The 22,655-nt window shown below is 36.5% G+C and overlaps 1 protein-coding gene across 3 annotated transcripts in view; it reads left to right on the top strand.

The window, feature by feature from the left end:
• The window catches only part of PDS5A (PDS5 cohesin associated factor A), a 129,080-nt gene that overhangs the window by 77,313 nt on the left and 29,112 nt on the right, over positions 1-22,655 (top strand). For 2 of the 3 annotated variants that reach the window (XM_060148312.1, XM_060148313.1), the window contains exons 17-22: positions 5,551-5,666; positions 11,760-11,865; positions 14,894-15,054; positions 18,385-18,508; positions 19,331-19,489; positions 21,953-22,021. In XM_060148312.1, coding sequence (XP_060004295.1) covers positions 5,551-5,666; positions 11,760-11,865; positions 14,894-15,054; positions 18,385-18,508; positions 19,331-19,489; positions 21,953-22,021 — 735 coding nt within the window. Of the gene's footprint in view, positions 1-5,550; positions 5,667-11,759; positions 11,866-14,893; positions 15,055-18,384; positions 18,509-19,330; positions 19,490-21,952; positions 22,022-22,655 lie in introns of those variants that run through there. The other variant, XR_009540349.1, reaches the window with a different exon arrangement.

Genomic DNA, 22,655 nt, shown 5'->3' on the forward strand with positions numbered 1-22,655 from the left:
GGAAAGAGCATGGTAATGACACCTTTTTGGAGGGGAGGTTATTCTGAGGATATTTAAGAAATGGGCCAGCAAATGGCTAAAAGAACTCTGTTCCAGAGGGGAAAATTTCTGCTCTTCGTATTTTTTAGTTCATTTTCTTTGGTAAATGGTTTCACAGTAATTTCTCTCTTAGCTTACATTAGCATTGTGTATTCTGAGCACATTATTTAACTTTACCTCTATGTTCTCATGTGTAAAGTAGGATTTGTAATACCCTTTAAATGCTCAGGAAAACAACCACCGTTAGAATAGTTTTGCTGTTTCCCAGAACATCTGTATCATTTTGTCCTTCTCCCCAAAGGCTATTGTTATTAGTTATACATATCCTTTAATATCCACATTCCTTTTTTCCTCAGTAACAGTTAGTAGGAGTGGAGATCTGATGTTTTTTCCCCTTTTGTTTCAATTCCATTCCTAAAAAATTTTAGCGAAAGTACTTCGAGCAAGGAATATGAATAGACACATACCGTAGATTAATGCGAGTATACATGATGGTATAGTGAGAGGGTGAGCAATGGTATTGAAATACGTGCTGTATAGATTTGCTTTCTCTTTGGACTTCAGGTTTTGAGTTTCCACACCTTGGTTCTAGTGGAGGACCACTTATTTGCCATAGCTTCAGCTCTGCTTGCTATTTTATCCTCTAGCATGTTCCTATGACCATGGTTCCCAAATTTTAAGATTTTCCAGGAATATTGTTGATTCAGCATTTGAGACAGTCCTAGGTTTGAATTTCAGCATTTACTACCAATTTGACCTTTAATAAGTTACTCAGCATTTCTGAGCCTCATATTCTTCACCTATAAATATTATCAACCTCATTGGATTGTTGAACGAATAAGATAAAATTAAAATTTATGTACGGCCTACTAGAGGGCCCCTTGCACTGCCCTATAGGATGTAAATAGATAGTAATTCTTATGATGTTACATATACATGACAAACACTAAGAATTATTAAAATAGGTCTAGCGTGGGGTCCTGAATCTCCATCTTTTAGCAGAGTCTCAAAGTGATTCTGATGAGTAGTTCACGGACTATACTTTAAAGAAAAACCTTCCTTGCGGGATTATTTGGATATGCATTGTGTCTTCAGAAGTCCAAAGTATATTTTGTCCTTTGGTCAAGCCTACACCATTATAATTCATTACATAATTTAGTAAATTGTATTATACATGCTCTCTCACCGAAGTTGCTGTTTAGGTGACAGAGGCAGGCAAATATTTCAATAGAGAATACAGTGTGTTAAATATTCTGATAGAATCATGCGCTTCATCCCAGGCAGGGGTGGAAATGGGAATAGCTTGTTCTAGAATAAGTCATTCCTGAGTTGAATCTTAAAGGATGAGTAGGAATTAGACCAGTATATGAAGAATGACTGCTTTATTTCTAGTTGGGATGACTGGATATCAGAGGAGATACTTTAGGGATAGGAGAAGATAATGATGTATATGTAGCCTCCAGCAGTTATATTTAGAAATCTGAGATTCAGGCCTTGTTGGTATGTATTAGCATAGTTATATCTCCTGGAGGAGGTCGAGAAGAAAAAAACAAAAGGAGAGAGAGATGCTAACTTAACGCCATTTAGTAACAGTCATAGAATGCTTCCTGTTTTCTTTTAATATAATTTTTGTTTGTTTTTTTGGCCGCGTTGGGTCTTCGTTGCTGCACACGGGCTCTCTCTAGTTGCGGCGAGCAGGGGCTACTCTTCGTTGCAGTGCGCGGGCTTCTCATTGTGGTGGCTTCTCTTGTTGTGGAGCACGGGCTCTAGGTGTGTAGGCTGCAGTAGTTGGAGCACGCGGGCTCAATAGTCGTGGCACACGGGCCCTAGAGTGTGTGGGCTTTAGTAGTTGTGGCACGCGGGCTTGGTAATTGTGGCTCACGGGCTTAGTTGCTCCGTGGCATGTGGGATCTTCCTGGACCAGGGATCGAACCAGTGTCCCCTGTATTGGCAGGTGGATTCTTAACCGCTGTGCCACCAAATCATGCCTATGTAATGAAGCCTCCATAAAACCCCAGAAGGACACAGTTCAGAGAGCTTCTGGTTTAGTGAACATGTAGAGATTTGCAGAGAGTAGCAAGCGAATAGAGAGCATGGAAGCTCGTCCTTTCCTTGTCCTATGCATTTCTTCCATCTGGCTGTTCCTGAGTTATATACTTTTATAATAAACCAGTGATCTAGCAGTAGTAAGAAAATGTTTCTCTGAGTTCTGTGAGCCAGTCTAGCAAATTAATTGAGCCCAAGGAAGGGATGGGGGTTGTGGGAACCTCTGATTTATAGTCATTTGGTTAGAGGTACAGGTAAACCTGGGCTTGCTACTGGCATCTGAAGTGGGAGAGTTGGGCGGGTGGGGGGTAGAGATTGAATTTTAGTATGCTCTGCTTGTGTGCAGAGAATTGCTTGTTGGTGGCGGGGGGGACACCCCCCCCCCGCCCCTGTTCACCATGTTGGAATTGGGCCCAGGAATCCAAAAGAATAGGTCACCAACATGAAAGTTAAACCTTTGGAAATTATTTCTTGTGAGAGATGTGTTTTATCTAGTTTACTGATTCCAGCTACAGAAAAATATTGATAATCCAAATCCTTTCAGGAATCTTTTTTTTTTTTAATGCAGAAGCCTTTGTTTTTTAATTTATTTGGCTGCACTGCTGGCACATGGGATCTTTGTTGCTGCATGCGGTATCTTCATTGCAGCATGTGGGATCTTCTTTTTTTTCAGTTGTGACATGCGGGATCTCTTAGTTGCGGCATATGGGATCTGGCCAGGGATCGAACCCGGGCTCCCTGCATTGGGAGCATGGAGTCTTAACCACTGGACCACCAGGGAAGTCGGTCAGGAATCATTTTTATTAGCTAGGAAAGCAGTAAATTATACAAGAGGAAATACCGTGTATGTGAAAGAATACTTTCTTTTTTAACTTTTTAAATTTTTTTAATTTTAAAAAAAAATTATTTATTTTTGGCTGTGTTGGGTGTTCATTGCTGCATGCAGGCTTTCTCTAGTTGTGGCACACGGGGGCTACTCTTCGTTGCAGTGTGTGGGCTTCTCATTGCGGTGGCTTCTCTTTGTTGCGGAGCCTGGGCTCTAGGCACGTGGGCTTCAGTAGTTGTGGCACGTGGGCTCAGTAGTTGTGGCACACAGGCTTAGTTGCTCTGCAGCATGTGGGATCTTCCCGGACCAGGGATTGAACCAGTGTCCCCAGCATTGACAGGTAGATTCTTAACCACTGCACCACCAGGGAAGTCCACTTTTTTTTTTTTTAAACAAATAGGTATTTCTTATTGTCAGAATGAGAAAGCAGATATGTATGAAAAAGAAAGGAGATATATAGATGCAGCATTTTTTAAAGCTTTAAAAAATTTTTTGTAATAACAAATTAGTAAATTATAAACTGCTTGAGAATAGGGGCTATTTCCTTATTTCTTTGATATACCTTAAGAGTGCTTAAGTATTCTAAACAACTTATGTAATTGTAACTAGTAACTGTGTAACTAGTAAATATCAATCTGCAGTGATAGCATAGATTTGATCAGAAATTTCTGAAGCATTGTCAGGAATATAGAAAGAATTAATTTTCTTACTCTTTCTGCCGTCATTTCCTGAAAGGGTTACATATGGTATATGTTTCTGTTTGTGTATTGGAAGTATGTGTGAGTACCCCTTTTTTTTTCTGGAGTGTGTAAAGAAAACAAGGAAACTGTTTATTTGTTGCTGCTTACTTGCCACATACTAATTTGGCTTGTTGCTTATCCCCAGTATCACTTATGATTATGACATATATTATTTTAAAATAATTGTTATAAGAGATTACCTAAATATTACATACATAAAATATGGTTTGAAGGATTACTTAAATGTAAGATTGTTACATGGGAATACAAAAATGTCAGGTTTTTAAAACTGTGCCTTAATATTATTATTTACATGCATTGGTGTATTTTATATAGTGCTATTACTGTGCTTTTAAATGTGATTTATTCTTTTTCCTGTTAGCATTTCCTTTATTTTTCTTATGCTTATATATGTATTACTGTAACTCTTTCCTAATGCCTAGTTTTTACATTTTTTAGTACTGACGATATAGTTTGCCTAGCAATTTTCCAGTGGCATATTTGTTGTTAGACAATCACTTGACTTTATCTTATGTTAAAGCAACTATATTTTATACGAAGTCGGGGAAAATCGCCTCTTTGGGAGACCTGCACAAAATAAGTCTGATTTCAAAAGATAGTAGAGGGGCTTCCCTGGTGGCACAGTGGTTGAGAGTCTGCCTGCCGATGCAGGGGACACAGGTTCGTGCCCCGGTCCGGGAAGATCCCACATGCCGCGGAGCAGCTGGGCCCGTGAGCCATGGCCGCTGAGCCTGTGCTCCGCAACGGGAGAGGCCACAACAGTGAGAGGCCCGCGTACAGCAAAAAAAAAAAAAAAAGTAGAGTATTTAAGTTGATTTTAAATGTGTATCTGTGGTTTAGAGCAAAGTATATAAGGCCTAAGCACTCCCTAAAATATTTTTATTTTCTCAAATGCTGAAATTTTGCTTGATTAATTACAGCTTGCAAAATAAATCAAGCATCTCCTAGTGACTAATAAATTTTCTTCAGAATCTCAGTCCTTTGGATTTACACTCTAATAACAAATATGGGTGGTATCTAATTTAATGTGACCTTTATAGTTAATTTGTGTCAAGATGTTACTGAAACTACAATAGAAATATTTTTCCTTTCTCCTTTATCCCATTGGACAAATATCCTTAAAAATTTTTTTTACAAAAAATTAATAGAGTGACTATCATTTGTTATTGCTTTATAGTTCAGAAAGCACTTATAATATGCTTTATCTTGTCAGCTAACATTTTTCACCTATTCATCAGAGATAGTCAATTAAAAGCCTTGTTATTAAAGTAAATTTCTTACCCCAGTGCCCAGCACATTGTAAATTTAACCTTGTCTTTGGAGAACTCAGTCTTTACAAACATTAAGTCCTTATATTCTTTAGAAAGTTCCAGCAGTAATATCTTTTCTTTATAGGAGCTCTTTGATGTAATGCCACCGTCTTTGAACTCAACTGTGTTCTTCCAGAGCTGAAAAACTTTATACACTTACAAGTCTTCCCCTCTTTAAAAAAAAAAAAGCAAATTGTTGACTGAAATAAAAGTATTTTTTCAAACTATGAAATAAACCAATGAAACCCATGAAAGTATAAATTGTTTTAATTTTTTCAAAAGTAGAGCATTAAAAAGATTGTTTACAAGGTATTAATTTTATGGGAGAAATATGAGACAAAGGGCATAAATCATACCTTGTCACCCCCTTTCTTTTCTCTACAGTCCAGGTTTTCTAGTGATTGCCTAATGAGTATATCATTTTAGTCAGGCTGTAAAGCAGGAAAAGGGCTTTTTTACGCCTGATGGTTTTGAATCTTTAAATGCTTTTGTTGCCTGTGATCATTTTTATTTTGAAAAACATGAAAGAGGATGATACTTACCATAAAAACTCTTTTCCTTTTTATAGAGAGAAATAGCCCGGAAACTTGCAAATCCTAAGCAGCCAACAAATCCTTTTCTAGAAATGGTCAAATTTCTGTTGGAAAGAATTGCACCTGTGCACATTGATTCAGAAGCCATCAGGTAAGCTAGGAAATATATTCACTCATAAATAGAATATAATCTGAAACTACAGTATTTTAAGTTTAAATTCTGGGTCCCCAAGGAGACCTAAAAAGGTTTCCTGTACACCTTTTTAAAGGCAGAAGCATATATCATTGAAGTTGAAAGAAGGACCAAAGTTCATTTTTTGATCTTTGGTTTGCTTCACTGTTGATTTTTTTAAGAGTTCTTGTGTTTATTTTTAGCTTGTATGTGCTCATTAAAGAAAACCTGGAACATGAGAAGGAAGAAAATTTTAAATCTATAGGCTATCATCAGCCTTTGAGTTTTCTTAACAGTTTTCGTGGCCACATAGTGTTCTTTAGTGTGTATTATATTACTGTTCACTTGAGATATGTGAAAAACAGAATAATAGTTTGAAGGTAGCACAAGATTGCCACTGGACTAATCTGCTTTCTAAACACGTGTATTACTTACCAGTTTTTTGGCCCTACTTTATCTGAGTTTTTAATTTATTTTTAACTTTAATATGGGTATAACATCTTGTTATATGAATGTGAAAATTAGTGATAATATGCAAAAAGTAAGCAGACTAGCATAATAGACATTGACAGCTATTGTTTTTAATTAACTGTTCCCATAATTTCATGCATTTCACTTGTTTCTAATGATTTTCTGTTGTAAACTTCTGAGAATGCTTTTCCCTTGCACTAACCATTTTTCCAGTAGATTATCTACATATCTTTTTATGTTGGGTAACTAAATAGCATTTATTGATTCTCTTTTCTTTGGATTAGGAGACCTGGTTCTAGCTGTTAGTTGTTTTATCTTATGTGAATCACTGCTTTGGTTGTATTGAAATTCCAATTGTATTAGTTTGCTAGGGCTGCCATAACAAAAGACCACAGACTGTGTGACTTAAACAACAGAAATTTATTTTCTTATATTCTGGAGGCTAGCAGTCCAAGATTCAAGGTATCAGCGAGTTTGATTTCTTCTGAAGCCTCACTCCATGGGATGCAGAGATAACTCTTTGCTTTCCTCACATGTCTGTCTCCTAACCTCCTCTTCACATAAGGACACCAATCATTTGGGATTATGCCCCACCCATTTGGCCTCAGTTTACCTTAATTATCTCTTTAAAGGCTCTATTTCCAAGTACAGTCACATCCTGAGGTGTACTGGAGGTTAGGACTTAAACACAATGAATTTGGGGGTACACAATTAAGCTCGTAATGGTGATGTTTGTAGGGGTTTTTTTGTGGAGTTTTCTTGTTTTTTTAAGCTAAGATCTCCTTATCTTTTAATTTCCTTATTTGCAAGTAAGAAAGCTAAGGTTCTGAGAGAGACCAGGTGGTTTTTTTACAGCTGGGTAATAGCAAAAACCATAACTTAAACTGAGATTTATTATTTTCAGTGTCAGTGTCCTTTGCTCTATACCGTTTGGTTTTAATGGGGTAAATCAAGGAAATGGTAGGCACTCTTTCCTTTGCATATTGATTTTGAAAGAGACATATAATTGGCATCAGGAAGCCTTTGGTATTTGTCTCCATGAGGCCTCACAGAGTTTCATTACTTTACTAAATTATAATAAGCTAGTGTTTGATCTCCAGTCTTAAAAGACCAAAAACTCAGTTTTTTCAGTAGTGTCATGATTGTTTGGGCTCAGAAAAACCAACTAACTTATGGTTAGGATGTCTAAGAGACTAATTTTATGCAAAATTCCAATTTATTAATTTTACTGAGAAATATATGTCATATAAGATTCCTTCCATGTAACCAAATTTTCATGGAATATAAATTGCAAACAAAGGGTTTATTTATTCATTAAACATACCTTTAGAGGAGTGATTTTTAAAGTACATCGGGCAATTGGGGAAGGAGAGTTACCTAACCTGAATTGTGTGAAATGTATTTGTTATTAGAAAAGGCTCCTGAAATAGATGGCACATAATATGGGTAGTGAATGATCAGTAGGAATTATAGAGATCAGCCAGGTGAAGATTGCAGGAGAAGAGCAGACCAGGCCACTAGCCCTGTGTCATTGAGCAGGTTATTTAAATTACTCATCTTTAAGATAAGAACAATAATAATTACTAAGTGAAGTTTTTGAGAGGCTTAAATAACATATATGTATGTAGAACACTTAGCATAATGCCTCACACATAGTTAAGTGCTAAATGAATGTTAATAGCTATTCTAGGAAGAAAAATAGCAGACACAAAAGAACAAAGGCAAAAGGAATCAAGAATTATTTAGAAAATTGCATATACTTCAGCCATAATGAAGGATTTGGGAAGGAAGCATTGAGAATAGTAGAAAATCATTCTAAGTATAACTTTTTAAAATATATTTATTTATTTTAGTGTATTTCCCCCAGACTTAGGTACATACAAATACACATATGCATGCTACAGTTAGTTATTGGTCTGTAGATAGTGGTTGAAAATGAAGTAGTGATTGTAATAATGATTGAAACCTGGGGGGAGGGTAAAATTTAGAAAGAGAAAGGTTGAGGACTGAATCCTGAGGAATATTAACAATTAAAAGGCTGGCAGAAGAAAAGGAATTTATTAAATTAAAAGATGTTTTTTAAGAAGGCATGGTCAAAAGAGATCAGGGGTCAGATACTGCCCAGAGTAAAATAGTAAATTCAAATATCCACTGAATTTAGAAAATAGAAAAACACTACAATGCCCGGAATAGTTTCTTTGGGTTAGCAAGGACAAATCCAGATTACTATGGATTGAGAAGGGCATAAGATAGTCCTTCCACACCACATCATGGTACACAAAGAAAATTACAGTATTTGAGCAGAGAAAACTGCTCAAGTCTAGAGATGACTGGCCTAGCTGAGTAGGAGCCCACTAGATACCACTTGGCCATCTTGAGGTCTGAGAAAATCAAAGGGATATATACCATATCACCCTTCTAAACTGCTATAGGAGATAAATTGGGATTTGGGGACAGCTAGTATAGACAGTTTAGCTATAAAAAGTAAAGGAGAAAAATGAGTTGATGGAAAGAGAGTAAGGTTGAAGAAGGGTCTTTTCTTGTTTTTAATGAAGGGATTTTGAATATTTGAATACCTTTAAAAGGTGCTAAAAGGAAAGAGGAGAGGTTGAAGATGGGGTAAGGGGAATAGAACTAGGATAGAGCACCATCCCTAAAGAAATGGAACAGGAAGCAGAAAATCTTCCTCTATGGCATTAAAGGAGGTTAGAAAATAGGATATGGAAAATTACAGTTTTCACTCAAAGCCTCCATTGTTCTCCTTTATGTCAACAGTGAGGTAGTCTGCTCAGTGGAAGGATTTAAAAATTAGACCTGAGTTAGAATGGTAAAAATTTTTAACAGTTGTTATATAGGATAGGAGAGAAACGGACACATGGATAATTTCCCAAGCAGTTTTGAACATGCATTTGGATTGGTGATGATCTTTTGCTTCATCATACTCTGTGAAGTATATGGAGTGTATATTATTTATCTAATTTAGAAATGAGGAAGAATACTTTCACAAGAGGAAGGACTATAGTTCTGGCTTCAAGATTTGGGTCTGTCTCACCCAAATAGCTTTTTGACTCATAAGGGTGATCCCACCCACATTGTAATGAAAACAGAGATTATGCCTGTCTTGTTTTGCACTGTATTTCCAGGATAGACCCTAAGACTTCACACACAGTAGGTAGTCAATAAATACTTATTAAATAAATGCATGCACGGACTCTATTATGAGTAGTCAGATACATTTGTAAATTTTATCAAACACATTTGTAATCGTGTTAATAAATTCATGCATTTTATGGGATTTCCTTCTAATAGAAAGCTTAATTCAGAATATTTTTCTCAAATTGGAAATAATTTTTTTTAAATGTATAATGTCAGAGGTAACCATTCTAAAACAAAATAACAGGGTGAGCAAGATTTTAGATGGGACATAAAGAGTACAAACAATGAGAGAAAAGTTAATTATTTTTTTCCTCTCTGCAAGGCATCATTAAGAAAAAGAAAAGTCAAGCCACAGACGGGGAGATAAGACAAACAAACCAATTTTAAAATGGCCCAAAAAATTGAACAGATACTTTATCAAATAAAACATACAAATAGTAAATAAGCACAAGAAAAGACAATCAACATTATTACTCATTGGGGAAATGCAAATTCAAATTAGAGTGAGAAGTACCACTACACACCCACTAGAATGGCTAAAATTAAAGATACTGTCTATACAAAGTATTGGTGAGTATGTAGACTTACCTAACCATGTGTTGGTGATATTTAAAGCAGTTTGTTGTACATTAAATGTACATACCATTACCTTACAACTCAGGAATCCCAATGGGGCAGACATTTGCCTATAAGAAAAGAAAACATCATAAAAAAAAAAACAAAACATACTTCCCATAAAGACCTATACTTAACTGCTTTTAGCAGCTTTACTTATGTCTTTAATAGAAATACCCAGAAGTCCATCAGTTGGTAATTGGATAAACATAACTGTGGAATATCCATACAACGAAATACTTCTCAGCAACAAAGAGGAACGAACCACTGATTTCTATGCAACAACATGGAGGAGTCTCAAAAGCATTATGTCACATAAAAGTTTTCAGACACAAAATATGTAAAACTTTAGAAAAGGTAAAATTATATTGACAGAAGGCAGATCAGTTATTATTGCCAGGGTAGGAAAAGGGAATTGACCACAGAAGAGGCATAAGGCAGGTTTTTGTGGAGATGGCAATGTTTTATGTATGTATCTCCACAATGATTCACCACTTTATACCCACTAGATGGCTGTGATCAAAAAGATGAGTTGGTGAGGATGTAGAAAAATTGGAACCCTCATGTATTGCTAGTGGGAATGTAAAGTGGTGGAGCTGCTTGTGAAAACAGTTTGACAGTTCCTCCAATACTTAAGCATAGAGTTACCATATGACCTTGCAGTTCCACTCCTAAATATATGCCCATACAAAATCTGTATATAAATGTTTATAGCAATGTTATTCATAATAGCCAGAAAATAGAATGTCCCAAATGGACCATCAACTGATGAATGGATAAATAAAATGTCTTATGTGCAGACATTGGAACATTATCCAGAATTAAAATGAATGAAGTACTGATACATACTACAACAAGGATGAACCTGAAGAGCAGTATGCTAAATGAAAGGAGTCACTCACAGAGACCACATATTACATGGGTCCATTTATGTGAAATATTTAGAATAGGCAAATGTGTATAGCAACAGAAAGTAGATTAGTAGATGCCTGGGGCTGAAGGAGGTGGAGGTGAATAAGGAGTGACTCCTAATGGGGAAGAGGTTTGTGTTGGGGTAGGGTGAAAGCTAAATTTGTTGAATATTTGCCTGTACTAGGCCATTTGCTGTAATAATTTAATATCAAAGTTTAATATCCTTCTTCAGTTTACTGATGAAGAATTGAAGTTTCAAAAACAAAGGTCATGTTTTGTTTTTACTTAAAATAGTATCATGTTGACCAGGCAATATTCCATTTTGTGGTGGTTAGGTATATTTGAAAACTAATTCAATAATGTTGGACAATTAAATAGTTTTTAATTGATCAATGTTTATGGATATATTTAGCACGATGCTTCTCATGAATTGTTATAAATTTCTTTGTTATAAATCTCTAGGAATGGAATTACTGATTCAGTGTTAATTATAAGTGATTAATGCCTTTGTCCATGTGAGTGTTTGCTATGTTTTTTTGCTTTGAGTGCATTGTCATTTGTCCATTTAGCAACTGCCATCTTTACTGTTTTTCTTAAAATTGCAAATGATCTCTATATATGGGTATGAATATTACATTGCTTATACTTATAAAAATATATTTCCAGTACATGTGTCGTTTAATTTTAGTTTTGTTGTTTTTCAGTAGAATTACTCTTATTATACATGGGTGGGGCAGATAAACTAAAAATAAGCTCTGTTGTTATGTAGAGAGCAAAATTTAAAGTCACAAAATAACTTTTTCTTCCAGAAGATATTTGAAGTTGTTGTTTAGATTCTGTGTATGTCTGCTACAATGTAATTAGGATATAGTTACTAATATAGTAGTGTTACTAATTTAGATTTTCTTACTTTAATAGTGCACTGGTAAAACTAATGAATAAATCAATAGAGGGGACAGCAGATGATGAAGAGGAGGGTGTAAGTCCAGATACAGCTATTCGTTCAGGACTTGAACTTCTTAAGGTATTTTTGAAACAGTTTGTCTTTTCTGCAGTCATAATTTGAATCCCCTTAAGGATATGCAGGAGTCAGGCTTTATTTCATTGGAAACTATTCAAAAGATTAAAATTTGTAATAGAAATCATATTTTATAAAAATAACACGTTTTCTACATTATAATAATATAATTATTTTACATTATAAAATAATAGTTTTATGGGTTTTGCTGTTCCGTACATCATTTGCGTGCCTGCTATGCTTGTAACAGTATGTGCTAAATAATCTAGTCTTATCTTTCAAATAACCTGCATCTGGACTGTTCACAGGAAATTACTGTAAGACATCATCTATCTGATTGGGATTTTTTTAAACAATTGGTAAACATAATAGATGCCAAAGAATTAAGAGAATTGAACAATTAGTAAGAGACATGATTTAATCTAGGGGGAACACAGCATCATCAAAGAGAATAATTCTTGGCATGTTTTAGGGATTGTTGTGAGTGTAGTCTGACTAGATAAAAGTATTGCTTTGGGGAGTAATGGAAGACAAGGTTGGTTCTAGATTGTGGAGTGCCATTAGGGCAGAAAGGTACCATCAAGGGCATTTAACACTCCTTTTTAAAATGATACAGCACTTGATAGAGCTTTCGTTAGATGGAGTAAAGAGAAGAAATTAAAGGCTAAGAGACATGGGCTTCCCTGGTGGCACAATGGTTAAGAACACACTTGCCAATGCAGAGGACATGGGTTTGAGCCCTGGTCCGGGAAGATACCACATGCCGTGGAGCAACTAAGCCCATGTGCCATAACTACTGAGCCTGCACTCTAGAGCCCACGAGCCACAACTATTGAGCCTGTGCTCCACAACTACTGAGCCTGAGGTCTAGAGCCCAAGAGCCACAACTACTGAAGCCTGCGCGCCTAGAGCCCGAACTCCTCAACAAGGGAAGCCACTGCAGTGAGAAGCCTGTGCACCGCAACGAAGAATAGCCCCCACTCGCCACAACTAGAGAAAGCCCATGTGCAGCAACAAAGACCCAATGCAGCCAAAAATAAATAAATTAAATAAATAAATTTATTAAAAATAATAATAATAAAATAAATAAAGGCTAAGAGACATTTATATCATTACAACATATGAACTAAAGGAGAAGAAACAAACCAGTGCAATGGACATTAGACAGAAAAGAGAGTGATGGGTTTGTATTGCAATGGTCTTAAATATCTTTTTTTCTTTTTCTTTTTGGCTGTGCTGAGCAGCTTGTGAGATTTAGTTCCCCGACCAGGGATTGAACTTGGGCCCTCAGCAGTGAGAGCATGGAGTCCTAACCACTGGACCACCAGGGAATTCCCTTAAATATCGTTTCATGGAAAGAACTGATGTGATTCTTCATGAGAAGGACTTTATATTTTTAGTAATAGAGTAATATGTTTAAATACTTTTTTTTTTTAATTTTTTTGTTTGTTTGGGGTTTTTTTTGCGGTACGCGGGCCTCTCACTGTTGTGGCCTCTCCCGTTGCGGAGCACAGGCTCCAGACGCGCAGGCTCAGCGGCCATGGCTCACGGGCCCAGCCGCTCCATGGCATGTGGGATCTTACCGGACTGGGGCACGAACCCGTGTCCCCTGCATCCGCAGGTGGACCCTCAGCCACCACACCACCAGGGAAGCCCTGTTTAAATACTTTTAAGAGTAAAGTCATCTTTAAGGCAAATGTTTTTAATAGGTTGTTTGATTCAAATTTTCAAATTTAAATCTCCATTTTTCTATGAATAATTAAAACCTTATAACTAAATATTATCACCGTAAACCCTACCAAATGAGACACTTTCTCCACTTTATAACACATTAAAAAAATGCTGGGCTTCCCTGGTGGTGCAGCGGTTGGGAGTCCGCCTGCCAATGCAGGGGACACGGGTTCGAGCCCTGGTCCAGGAAGACCCCACATGCTGCGGAGTGGCTGAGCCCATGCGCCACAACTGCTGGGCCTGCGCTCTAGAGCCCGGGAGCCACAACTGCTGAAGCCTGTGCGCCTGGAGCCTGTGCTCTGCAGCAAGAGAGGCCACCGCAGTGAGAAGTCCGTGCACCTCAGTGAGAAGTCCGTGCACCGCAGTGAAGAGTGGCCCCCGCTCGCTGCAGCTGGGGAAAGCCCGCGTATAGCAATGAGGACCCAATGCAGCCAAAAAAAAGAAAAAAAATGCTTATTTAATAAGTTAATGAGGGTTTACATACTCCATTCCCCCCACCTCCTTATTTTTTTACTTTTAGCCCTTACTGCCTTTATTATGCTAACTAAATTGTTTCTACTTCGTGGAAGGTAAACTTTGTAAATACGTATCTAACTTGCTGTAAATTCCTTAAGGATAGCCTGGAACTTACGTCTCAATAAAGGGAATAATTATTTATATGTTTGTAATCGTGATTGAGTTCCCAATAATGGCTTCTTTGTTTTTAGTTATGATGAGTGAACTTTTTGTGATGGATTTCATTTAAAATATTTCCTTATAGAGTATCTTTTTGCCAGTGAAATAAAGCTCAGTGTTAGGGGCTTCCCTGGTGGCGCAGTGGTTGAGAGTCTGCCTGCCGATGCAGGGGACACGGGTTCGTGCCCTGGTCCGGGAGGATCCCACATGCCGCGGAGCGGCTGGGCCGTAAGCCATGGCCGCTGAGCCTGTGTGTCCGAAGCCTGTGCTCCGCAACGGGAGAGACCACAACAGTGAGAGGCCCGCGTAGCGCAAAAAAAAAAAAAAAAAGCTCAGTGTTAGCATTTTGTTCACATCACAGTATCACTCCACGAAAAGGAGCCACATTTTCCACATTCCCAGTATCAGAATAGACTAAGAGGTGAAGAAGAAAATATAGCAAGGGCTGTATATCAAGAATCATTAGCCACAACTCAACTTCAAGGGAGACTGCAAGATATAATCTTAGTTGTATTGCTAGCATATGCAGCCCATAATTTAAAATTTTATTTGTAGTAGAAAATAGTTCTCTTCTTTTAATGGATTAAAACCATTGTCTGTACTTATAAAGTTATATCTATTCCTCTAGGTTCTGTCTTTCACACATCCTACCTCGTTCCACTCTGCAGAGACATATGAGTCCCTGTTACAGTGCCTCAGAATGGAAGATGACAAGGTAGCAGAAGCTGCTATACAAATTTTTAGAAATACAGGCCACAAAATAGAAACAGACCTACCCCAGATACGATCGTGAGTATGTTTTTTCTCATGGTAAACACAAAAGTTTTCCAAGTTTGGGAGTCATAGGATCATTGTTTCCCTTTTCCTTAGGAAGATAGGAGAGAGGAAAGACAACTTTTATTTAGAAACTACTTTACTGTATCCTTTGTTTTCATCTTTTCTCGGCCTCACACACCTCCTCTACCATTAGAATATGGGCAGAGGAACAACCTGAAACTTTGTTTAAACAACATGATTTCAAAATATTAATATTAACAATCAAAAGTTAATATAGAATTTAGGATTAATATATCTTCCTAATTTATCTTTTTCTCTCCAACTCCAAATTCAATAGCTACTACTTCATATCCCACCCAAGAATTGGATAATCAAGTAGTGTGCTTAATAAAATGTTTATTAGTTGCTTAGTTGTTGGCCATGGTGCTTTTGTCTCTTCTTCTAGACTACCTCCCCTCTCCTTATAAGAATGAAGTATGTTTTGGTATTTTTACTTTGGCATCTTAAAGAGCTTGCGTTAGGATCAAAATTGTGCTGATGTCTTTTGGAGGAAGAACACATTGCTGATAGCTGTTATAATCGGATGTTATTTTATATATGTAAATAGACTGGGGTAAATCCAAATGAAACCCGTTTTTCCTTACAAGGTAATAATAGGACAAGAGGACTCATGACTCCTAAAAGTTTTTATTGAATTTGTAAGCTAATAGTTTAATTTGAGAAATAACTCAACATTTATTGTACATTCTCTTCATTGTCGGCACTGTACTGGCTAATATAAAAGATTACCACTGTCAGTCCCTGCTCTTAAGGAGTTTATAGTCTAGAAATGATAATTTTATCTTCGTACATTATAGAAAAAGATCATTGACACAGGATAAAGTTAATTTGTGAGTTTTTCAAGGTGGGAAAACCTATACTTTTTTAAGGTAAAGGATTTATTCTTAAAGGAATTCTATCCCAGAGGAAGCAGTGGAAGAGTTAACTTTGGACACAAGGACTAAAACCTCTTGTTCTTAAGACTAATGGGGAAGGAAGGAGAGAATCACTGAAAAAGCAGAGAAGCACAGCACTGCGGACCTCAGTAACAGCACTGGTGGCATCACTGGATTGTAGCACACTAGAAAAACAAGGAGAAAGGTTAAACTTGACCTATGTATCATCCATTCATTAGGCTAAGAAGAATTAATAATATATTTAACAACAATTTGATCAACACTGTATCTTCTTTTGTTACTAACTGGTGTTATTTACAAGAACTGTTCCCCTGATAAATGAATTTCAAAGAAAGACTTAAACAGTGCTAGTCAAGGAAGCTATTTTGGCATGAAAATCCTTCTCAATATTCTAAATTGTAGCGAGAGAAATGTGTCATATTCATAAATATCAAATTCAACTTAGACTGACCAGCATATGTTCCCGTTTTTTCTTTGAGGTGCATTGCTCTTAATGTCTAGCCTCCCATTATTATAAGAGGACCCTTTGTCACCATTGCATTTGATATCATTGACCTTTATGAAGTAGTCTTATTGCATTAAATATATGACAAGTATCTTTCCTTAAATATTTGTTTTGCTTTACAGATTTTCTTCTGATTTAAAAAACTACTTATAATATCATTGTAAAAAGGTGAAACTTTAGAAAATATAAAGGAAAAGAAAGAGTCAGTGTTAACATTTTGATATATTTTTTATGAATCTTATCTATTTGATGTGTATGCCAATTTTAATGCATTGACTGTAATATGTATTTCCATATTCTATAGAAAGATTGTTGTAAATCTTCAGTGTCAGTGTGGTGGTTAAGTGCATGGATTTGGAACAGAAATGTTTATCTCTTTTAAAAAACAATTTCCATTTTATTTTATTTCATTTATTTTTTTTCATTTTAACATCTTTATTGGAGTATAATTGCTTTACAATGGTATGTTAGTTTCAGCTTCACAACAAAATGAATCAGTTATATATATACATATGTTCCCATATGTCTTCCCTCTTGTGTCTCCCTCCCTCCCACCCTCCCTATCCCACCCCTCCAGGCGGTCACAATCATTTATTTTATTTTTTAAATTTTGGCTGCGTCGGGTCTTAGTTGTGGCACGTGGGTTCTTTGTTGTGGCACATGAGCTTCGCTCTAGTGGCACGCGGGCTCCAGAGCGCATGGGCTCTGTAGTTGGCAGCGCACAGGCTCCGTAGTTGGCCCGCTGCACGTGGGATCTTAGTTCCCTGACCAGAAATGTTTATCTTTAAATCTCAATTCCACCATTTCCTATCTCTGTCACCTTAAGAAGCTTACATAAATAATATGTTTGTGCTTTAGTTTTCTCATCTGTTTAATGATCATAATAATAGTCTTTGGGTGATTGTGAGGATTGATTTAATTAATCCATGTTTGTTTTGTTTTGTTTTGTTTTAAAAACACCACTTAGAAGGGTGCTTAGCACAAGTACTCAATAATTGTTAGAAGTTTTTGTTACTTTTCTACCTATGTATTGTCTATATCCTTGCATACTCTCTTTCACTGGTATGTCCATTTCTGTTTTTTAATGTAACTTGGCCTTTTGCTACTTTATTTCCCCCCATGGTTGCTTTAAAAATAACTGAACAGGGGACTTCCCTGGTGGTCCAGTGGTTAAGAATCTGCCTTCCAATGCAGGGGACACGGGTTTGATCCCTGGTCAGGGAACTAAGATCCCACGTGCCCTGGGGCAACTAAGCCCATGAGCCGCAACTGCTGAGCCCCTGCACCACAACTAGAGAGCCCACACACTCTGGAGCCCATGCACCACAACTAGAGAGTGCTCGCACTGCAACTGCGCCCATGCACTCTGGAGCCCATGTGCCACAACTAGAGAGAAGCCACAACAAAAGATCCTGCATGCTGCAACTAAGACCCAACAGAGCCATAAATAAATAAATATTTAAAAAAACAAAAACAGAAAAACACTTGATTCTTAAAAAAATATAACTGAAGGGAATTGTGAAAGGGAAGTGGAAAATTTAGGAATATTTTCTCAGAAGATAAATGTAAAAATATAGCATGGGGCAATTTTAGATTATAAATTAAGGGTGGCTTGTTTATTTCTCCATATTCATGAGGTGGCTTTAAAATGAAAATTGTCTTCTGTAGTAGCCCTTTTTTTTGAGGCATTGTATTTCTGGGATTATACTTGGGGACAGGGAAGGAGTTTTAGATCTTTTTATAGATCAGGTAATTTAGAAGAGAGGCTTTCTACCAGCATACATCCAGATAGTTACTGCAGATGAAGTAGGAGACAACCAGAAGAACTACTTGTGGTTTATGGGCTTTTTTTTTTTTTTAACTGATTATTATTTTTTGCAGGACCTTAATTCCCATCTTACATCAGAAAGCAAAGAGAGGTACTCCCCACCAAGCAAAACAGGCCGTTCACTGTATACATGCCATATTCACAAATAAAGAAGTACAGCTTGCACAGATTTTTGAGGTATATATAATTACATAGGATGTGTTGTTGATTTTTATTTTCATGCTCTGTGGTTTGATGAAGATAGAAAGTTGGTTTTTTAGCTATTTAGTCCCACTCTAGAATATAAATTCCATGGGAGCAGGGACTCTTTGTTTTATTCAGCACTTTCGATATTCCCAGCCTTTAGATCAGACTATATAACCAAATACTACATATTGAAAGATGTTTGGTGTGTTTTGTGTTACAACATTTTACTTAATTTTAGCTTCATTGGCTCAGTGGTCCATTTAGTTTAAGAAACTATCAGTAGATGACTTTGAACCACCCAGTTTAAAATTCTGGACAATCCTACTTGAAAATTCGTTCTGTTTGCCTTTCCTGATGTATGATCCTTTGCCTGATTCCACTACTGGAAAAGTATTCCTATTATAAATTGGATACAATATGAACAGAACCCATGAACTCTTATTTTTTATGATCCATGGTCATTTAAAATTGTCCCACAGGTTAAGAAATTCAACAACATAACAAAACTATTGTACATGACTTGAAAATAATGCTGATTTGACCATGCAGGAATTTTCTTGCTTTTACTTCTACCTTATATGTGGGATTTACTTTTTTCTTTTATCTTTGTTTACCTTTGAATCTTATTAAATTTTGGTAGGTGAAATAAGAATCAAGTGTCTAATATGATTGAAGTTACTTTTGATCATCTCATTAGAACAGATTTTTTGGGGCATGATAAATTCAGGAGGACTCAGGAACATTTACTGTTTCTGTACAATGTCTAGATATTTATAAAACAAACTAGTAATTTTGACTGTTTTATTTTTATAGCCACTCAGTAGGAGTCTCAATGCTGATGTACCAGAACAACTTATAACTCCATTAGTTTCATTGGGCCACATATCTATGTTAGCACCAGATCAATTTGCTTCCCCAATGAAATCTGTAGTAGCAAATTTTATTGTGAAAGATCTGCTAATGAATGACAGGGTAAGTTTCTCATTTAATTAAATTTAGAATCATAAGATTAAGACTGTTTACATCTTTATTTGTCACAGAAACAACACTTCTGCTTCTCTCTATGTATGATTCTCTTTTACTTTAAAATTATTATGTATTTTACCTCCTTATTTACTTAAATTTCCAAATGACATCCTGCTGTGTAGCTATTATTACTAGAACTTAACTTTTCTTTAACAAAGAAAAAAATGAGAACATGAGATAGATGAATCATGAAGTAAAAAATATAAGTCAAACACTATGAAGGACAATTAACTAGAGTACTAGAATTTTGTTTTATCAAATATTGTTTAAAGTATAAGTGGAATTGTATTTGACTAGCTTTTTGAAATACAAATTACATTGCACTTTTGGCACTAGATTATTCTATTTTAGTTATTGAAGTGTGTGTGTGTGAGCATGCACACATGAGTGCACACATACTGATGAATTAGCTTTGGGTTGGAGCTTTGGGATGTATAGCTTGGAAAGGCTCCCCAAGTGATTACTGAAACACGTGTCTGATTAAGAATCACCACTTTACCAAACAGATCTAAATTAAAGAGTTATTGAATGAAGACACAAATCAGTCTACCTGCTGGATCATTGTGGATGACTTTCAGTGCAGTACTAACTTATCCAATTTATCTAGTCTTTCTAAATGGTCCAGTAGCCTTTGAACACTCAGTATTGGAACTTAAAAAAAAAATACTTGCCAGCGCACTCCTTACTCTTTTCCCTTCCTCCATTTGGATGTGATAGGGATGCAAGAGCATGGCCAAAGCCTCATTTCCTACTCCATACATCTGTTCTTTGCACTACTGATAGATTTGGCTGGCAACAGATGTGAAATTTGACACTTCTTAGATGATGACTTGATTGTTGATAAATTCTATTTTAATATAGTTCTCTTTTTTTGTGTGTAGTAAAATATAAATAATATAAACTTTGCCATTTTATCCCTTTTTAAGTGTACAGTTCTCTTACATTATATACACCCACATTCTTGTTGTTGGGTATTTTTTGTTTAAAAAACAAACAGAAGTTTAATAACATGTGTACCTCCTGTGTACACAGAGGATAACCCAGGAAAGCCAAGCAACTCTCAACAATGGCCCAAGCCACCACCTACAATATACACCCACATTGTTGTGTAACCATTGCCACTATTTCCAGAACTTTATCATCTCAGAGAGAAACTCTGTATCTATTAACCAGTAACTCCCCATTGCCTTCTCTCCCCCCAGACTCTGGTAACCTCTATTCTATTTTCCTGCTTTATGAATTCGCCTATTCTAGATACCTCTTATCATACAATATTTATCCTTTTGTGTCTGGCTTATTTCTCTTAGCATAACGGTTTCAAGATTCAGCTATGTTGTAGTATGTATCAGAACTTCATTTTATGCCAGAATAGTATTCCATTGTATGTGTAACTTACATTTTGTTTATCTTCTATTGATGGACTCTTGGGTTTTTTCTACCTTTTGACTGTTGTGAGTAATGCTGATATGAACATTTGAGTCCCCAAAGTCAAATCTTTGGGGTATATACCTAGGAGTGGAATTGCTGGGTCACATGGTCATTGTATGCTAAACTTTTTGAGGGACTGCCAAACATTTTTCCACAGTGGCTGTACCATTTTACATTCCCAGCAGCTATGCTCAAGTCTTCCAGTTTCCTTACATCTTGGCCAACACTTATTCTTTCCTGGTTTTTTTTGATAATAGTCATCCTAGTAGGTGCAAAGTAGTATCTTATGGTTTTGATTTGTTTCCCTCATGACTAATGATGTTGAGATTTTTTTTCATGTGCTTAATGGCTGTTCTTTGGATATTGAGTCTTTTGCCCACTTTTAATTGAATTTGTTGTTGTTGAGTTGTAAAAATTCTTTATATATTCTGAATATTAGACCTTTGTCAGGTATTTGCCAAATCCAGGATTATAAAGATTTTCCCCTGTACCTTCTTCTAGGAGTTTTTTAGTCTTAGTTCTTAAGTAAAGATCTTTGATCCATTTTTTTGAGTTAATTTTTATATATGATATAAGGTAATAGTCCAGCTTCATTCCTTTGCTTGTCGCTGTATCTAGTTTTTCCAGCACCATTTATTGAGGAGACTGTTCTTTTCCCAATAAGTGGTCTTAGCACTTTTGTTAAAAATCAGTAGACCATATATGTGATATATGTGAGGTTTTCTGGGTTTCTGTTTCATTCCATTGGTCTATATGTCTATACTTATGTAGGTACCAGCCACATTGTCTTGATTCTCATAGATTTGTAGTTAAGTTTCAAAATCAGGAAGTTTGAGCCCTCTAACTTTGTTCTTCTTTTCAAGTCCCTACTTGGTGACTTTCTGTGGGTTTCCTAGAGCACTGCACTGTTAAGCATGAAAAACTTCATGAGCAAAATTTAAAATTTTTTTCTAAAAGTTAAATTTATTCAATTGTCTATAGTCAACAGGTGAGAAGAATGGGAAATTATGGTCTCCAGATGAAGAGGTTTCCCCTGAAGTACTAGCAAAGGTAAATTTGTGTAGGTCTTAATAACTTTTATGTTGAGATAAAGAACATTTATAGATACCCTTTTTTTTTAAACCTAACAGTTAATAAGCATTTTAAATGAGGTACTTTATTTTTAAATCAAAAGTTGTGGGCTTCCCTGGTGGCGCAGTGGTTGAGAGTCCGCCTGCCGATGCAGGGGACACGGGTTTGTGCCCCAGTCCGGGAAGATCCCACATGCTGCAGAGCGGCTGGGCCCGTGAGCCATGGCCGCTGAGTCTGCACGTCCGGAGCCTGTGCTCCTCAACGGGAGAGGCCACAACAGTGAGAGGCCCGCGTACTGCAAAAAAAAAAAAAAAAAAGTATGTTTCTCAAATTGTAGTTGTCATTGACTTATTTACATATAGGTGTATGTCAGCATGTTCTTTAGACCTTCCTGCCTTGCTAAGATAATTTCAGTGAGGCTGTTTTACATAGAGATTGTAGAATATTGATGCTCAGAGCACCTCAGGCCTAGCCTCATTACCAATGTCTGTCTACAGGCATAAGAATATTAACTTGGCAAAAACAGATGGCTGTCATCATATTGTAAACTTCTGATAGATGTAAATTATCCCTCAGGAAAGCTAATTTTGAAAGTGGTAGTCTTGGGATTTAA

This window comes from Lagenorhynchus albirostris, chromosome 4, assembly GCF_949774975.1.
Source record: "Lagenorhynchus albirostris chromosome 4, mLagAlb1.1, whole genome shotgun sequence".
Lineage (NCBI taxonomy): Eukaryota > Metazoa > Chordata > Mammalia > Artiodactyla > Delphinidae > Lagenorhynchus > Lagenorhynchus albirostris.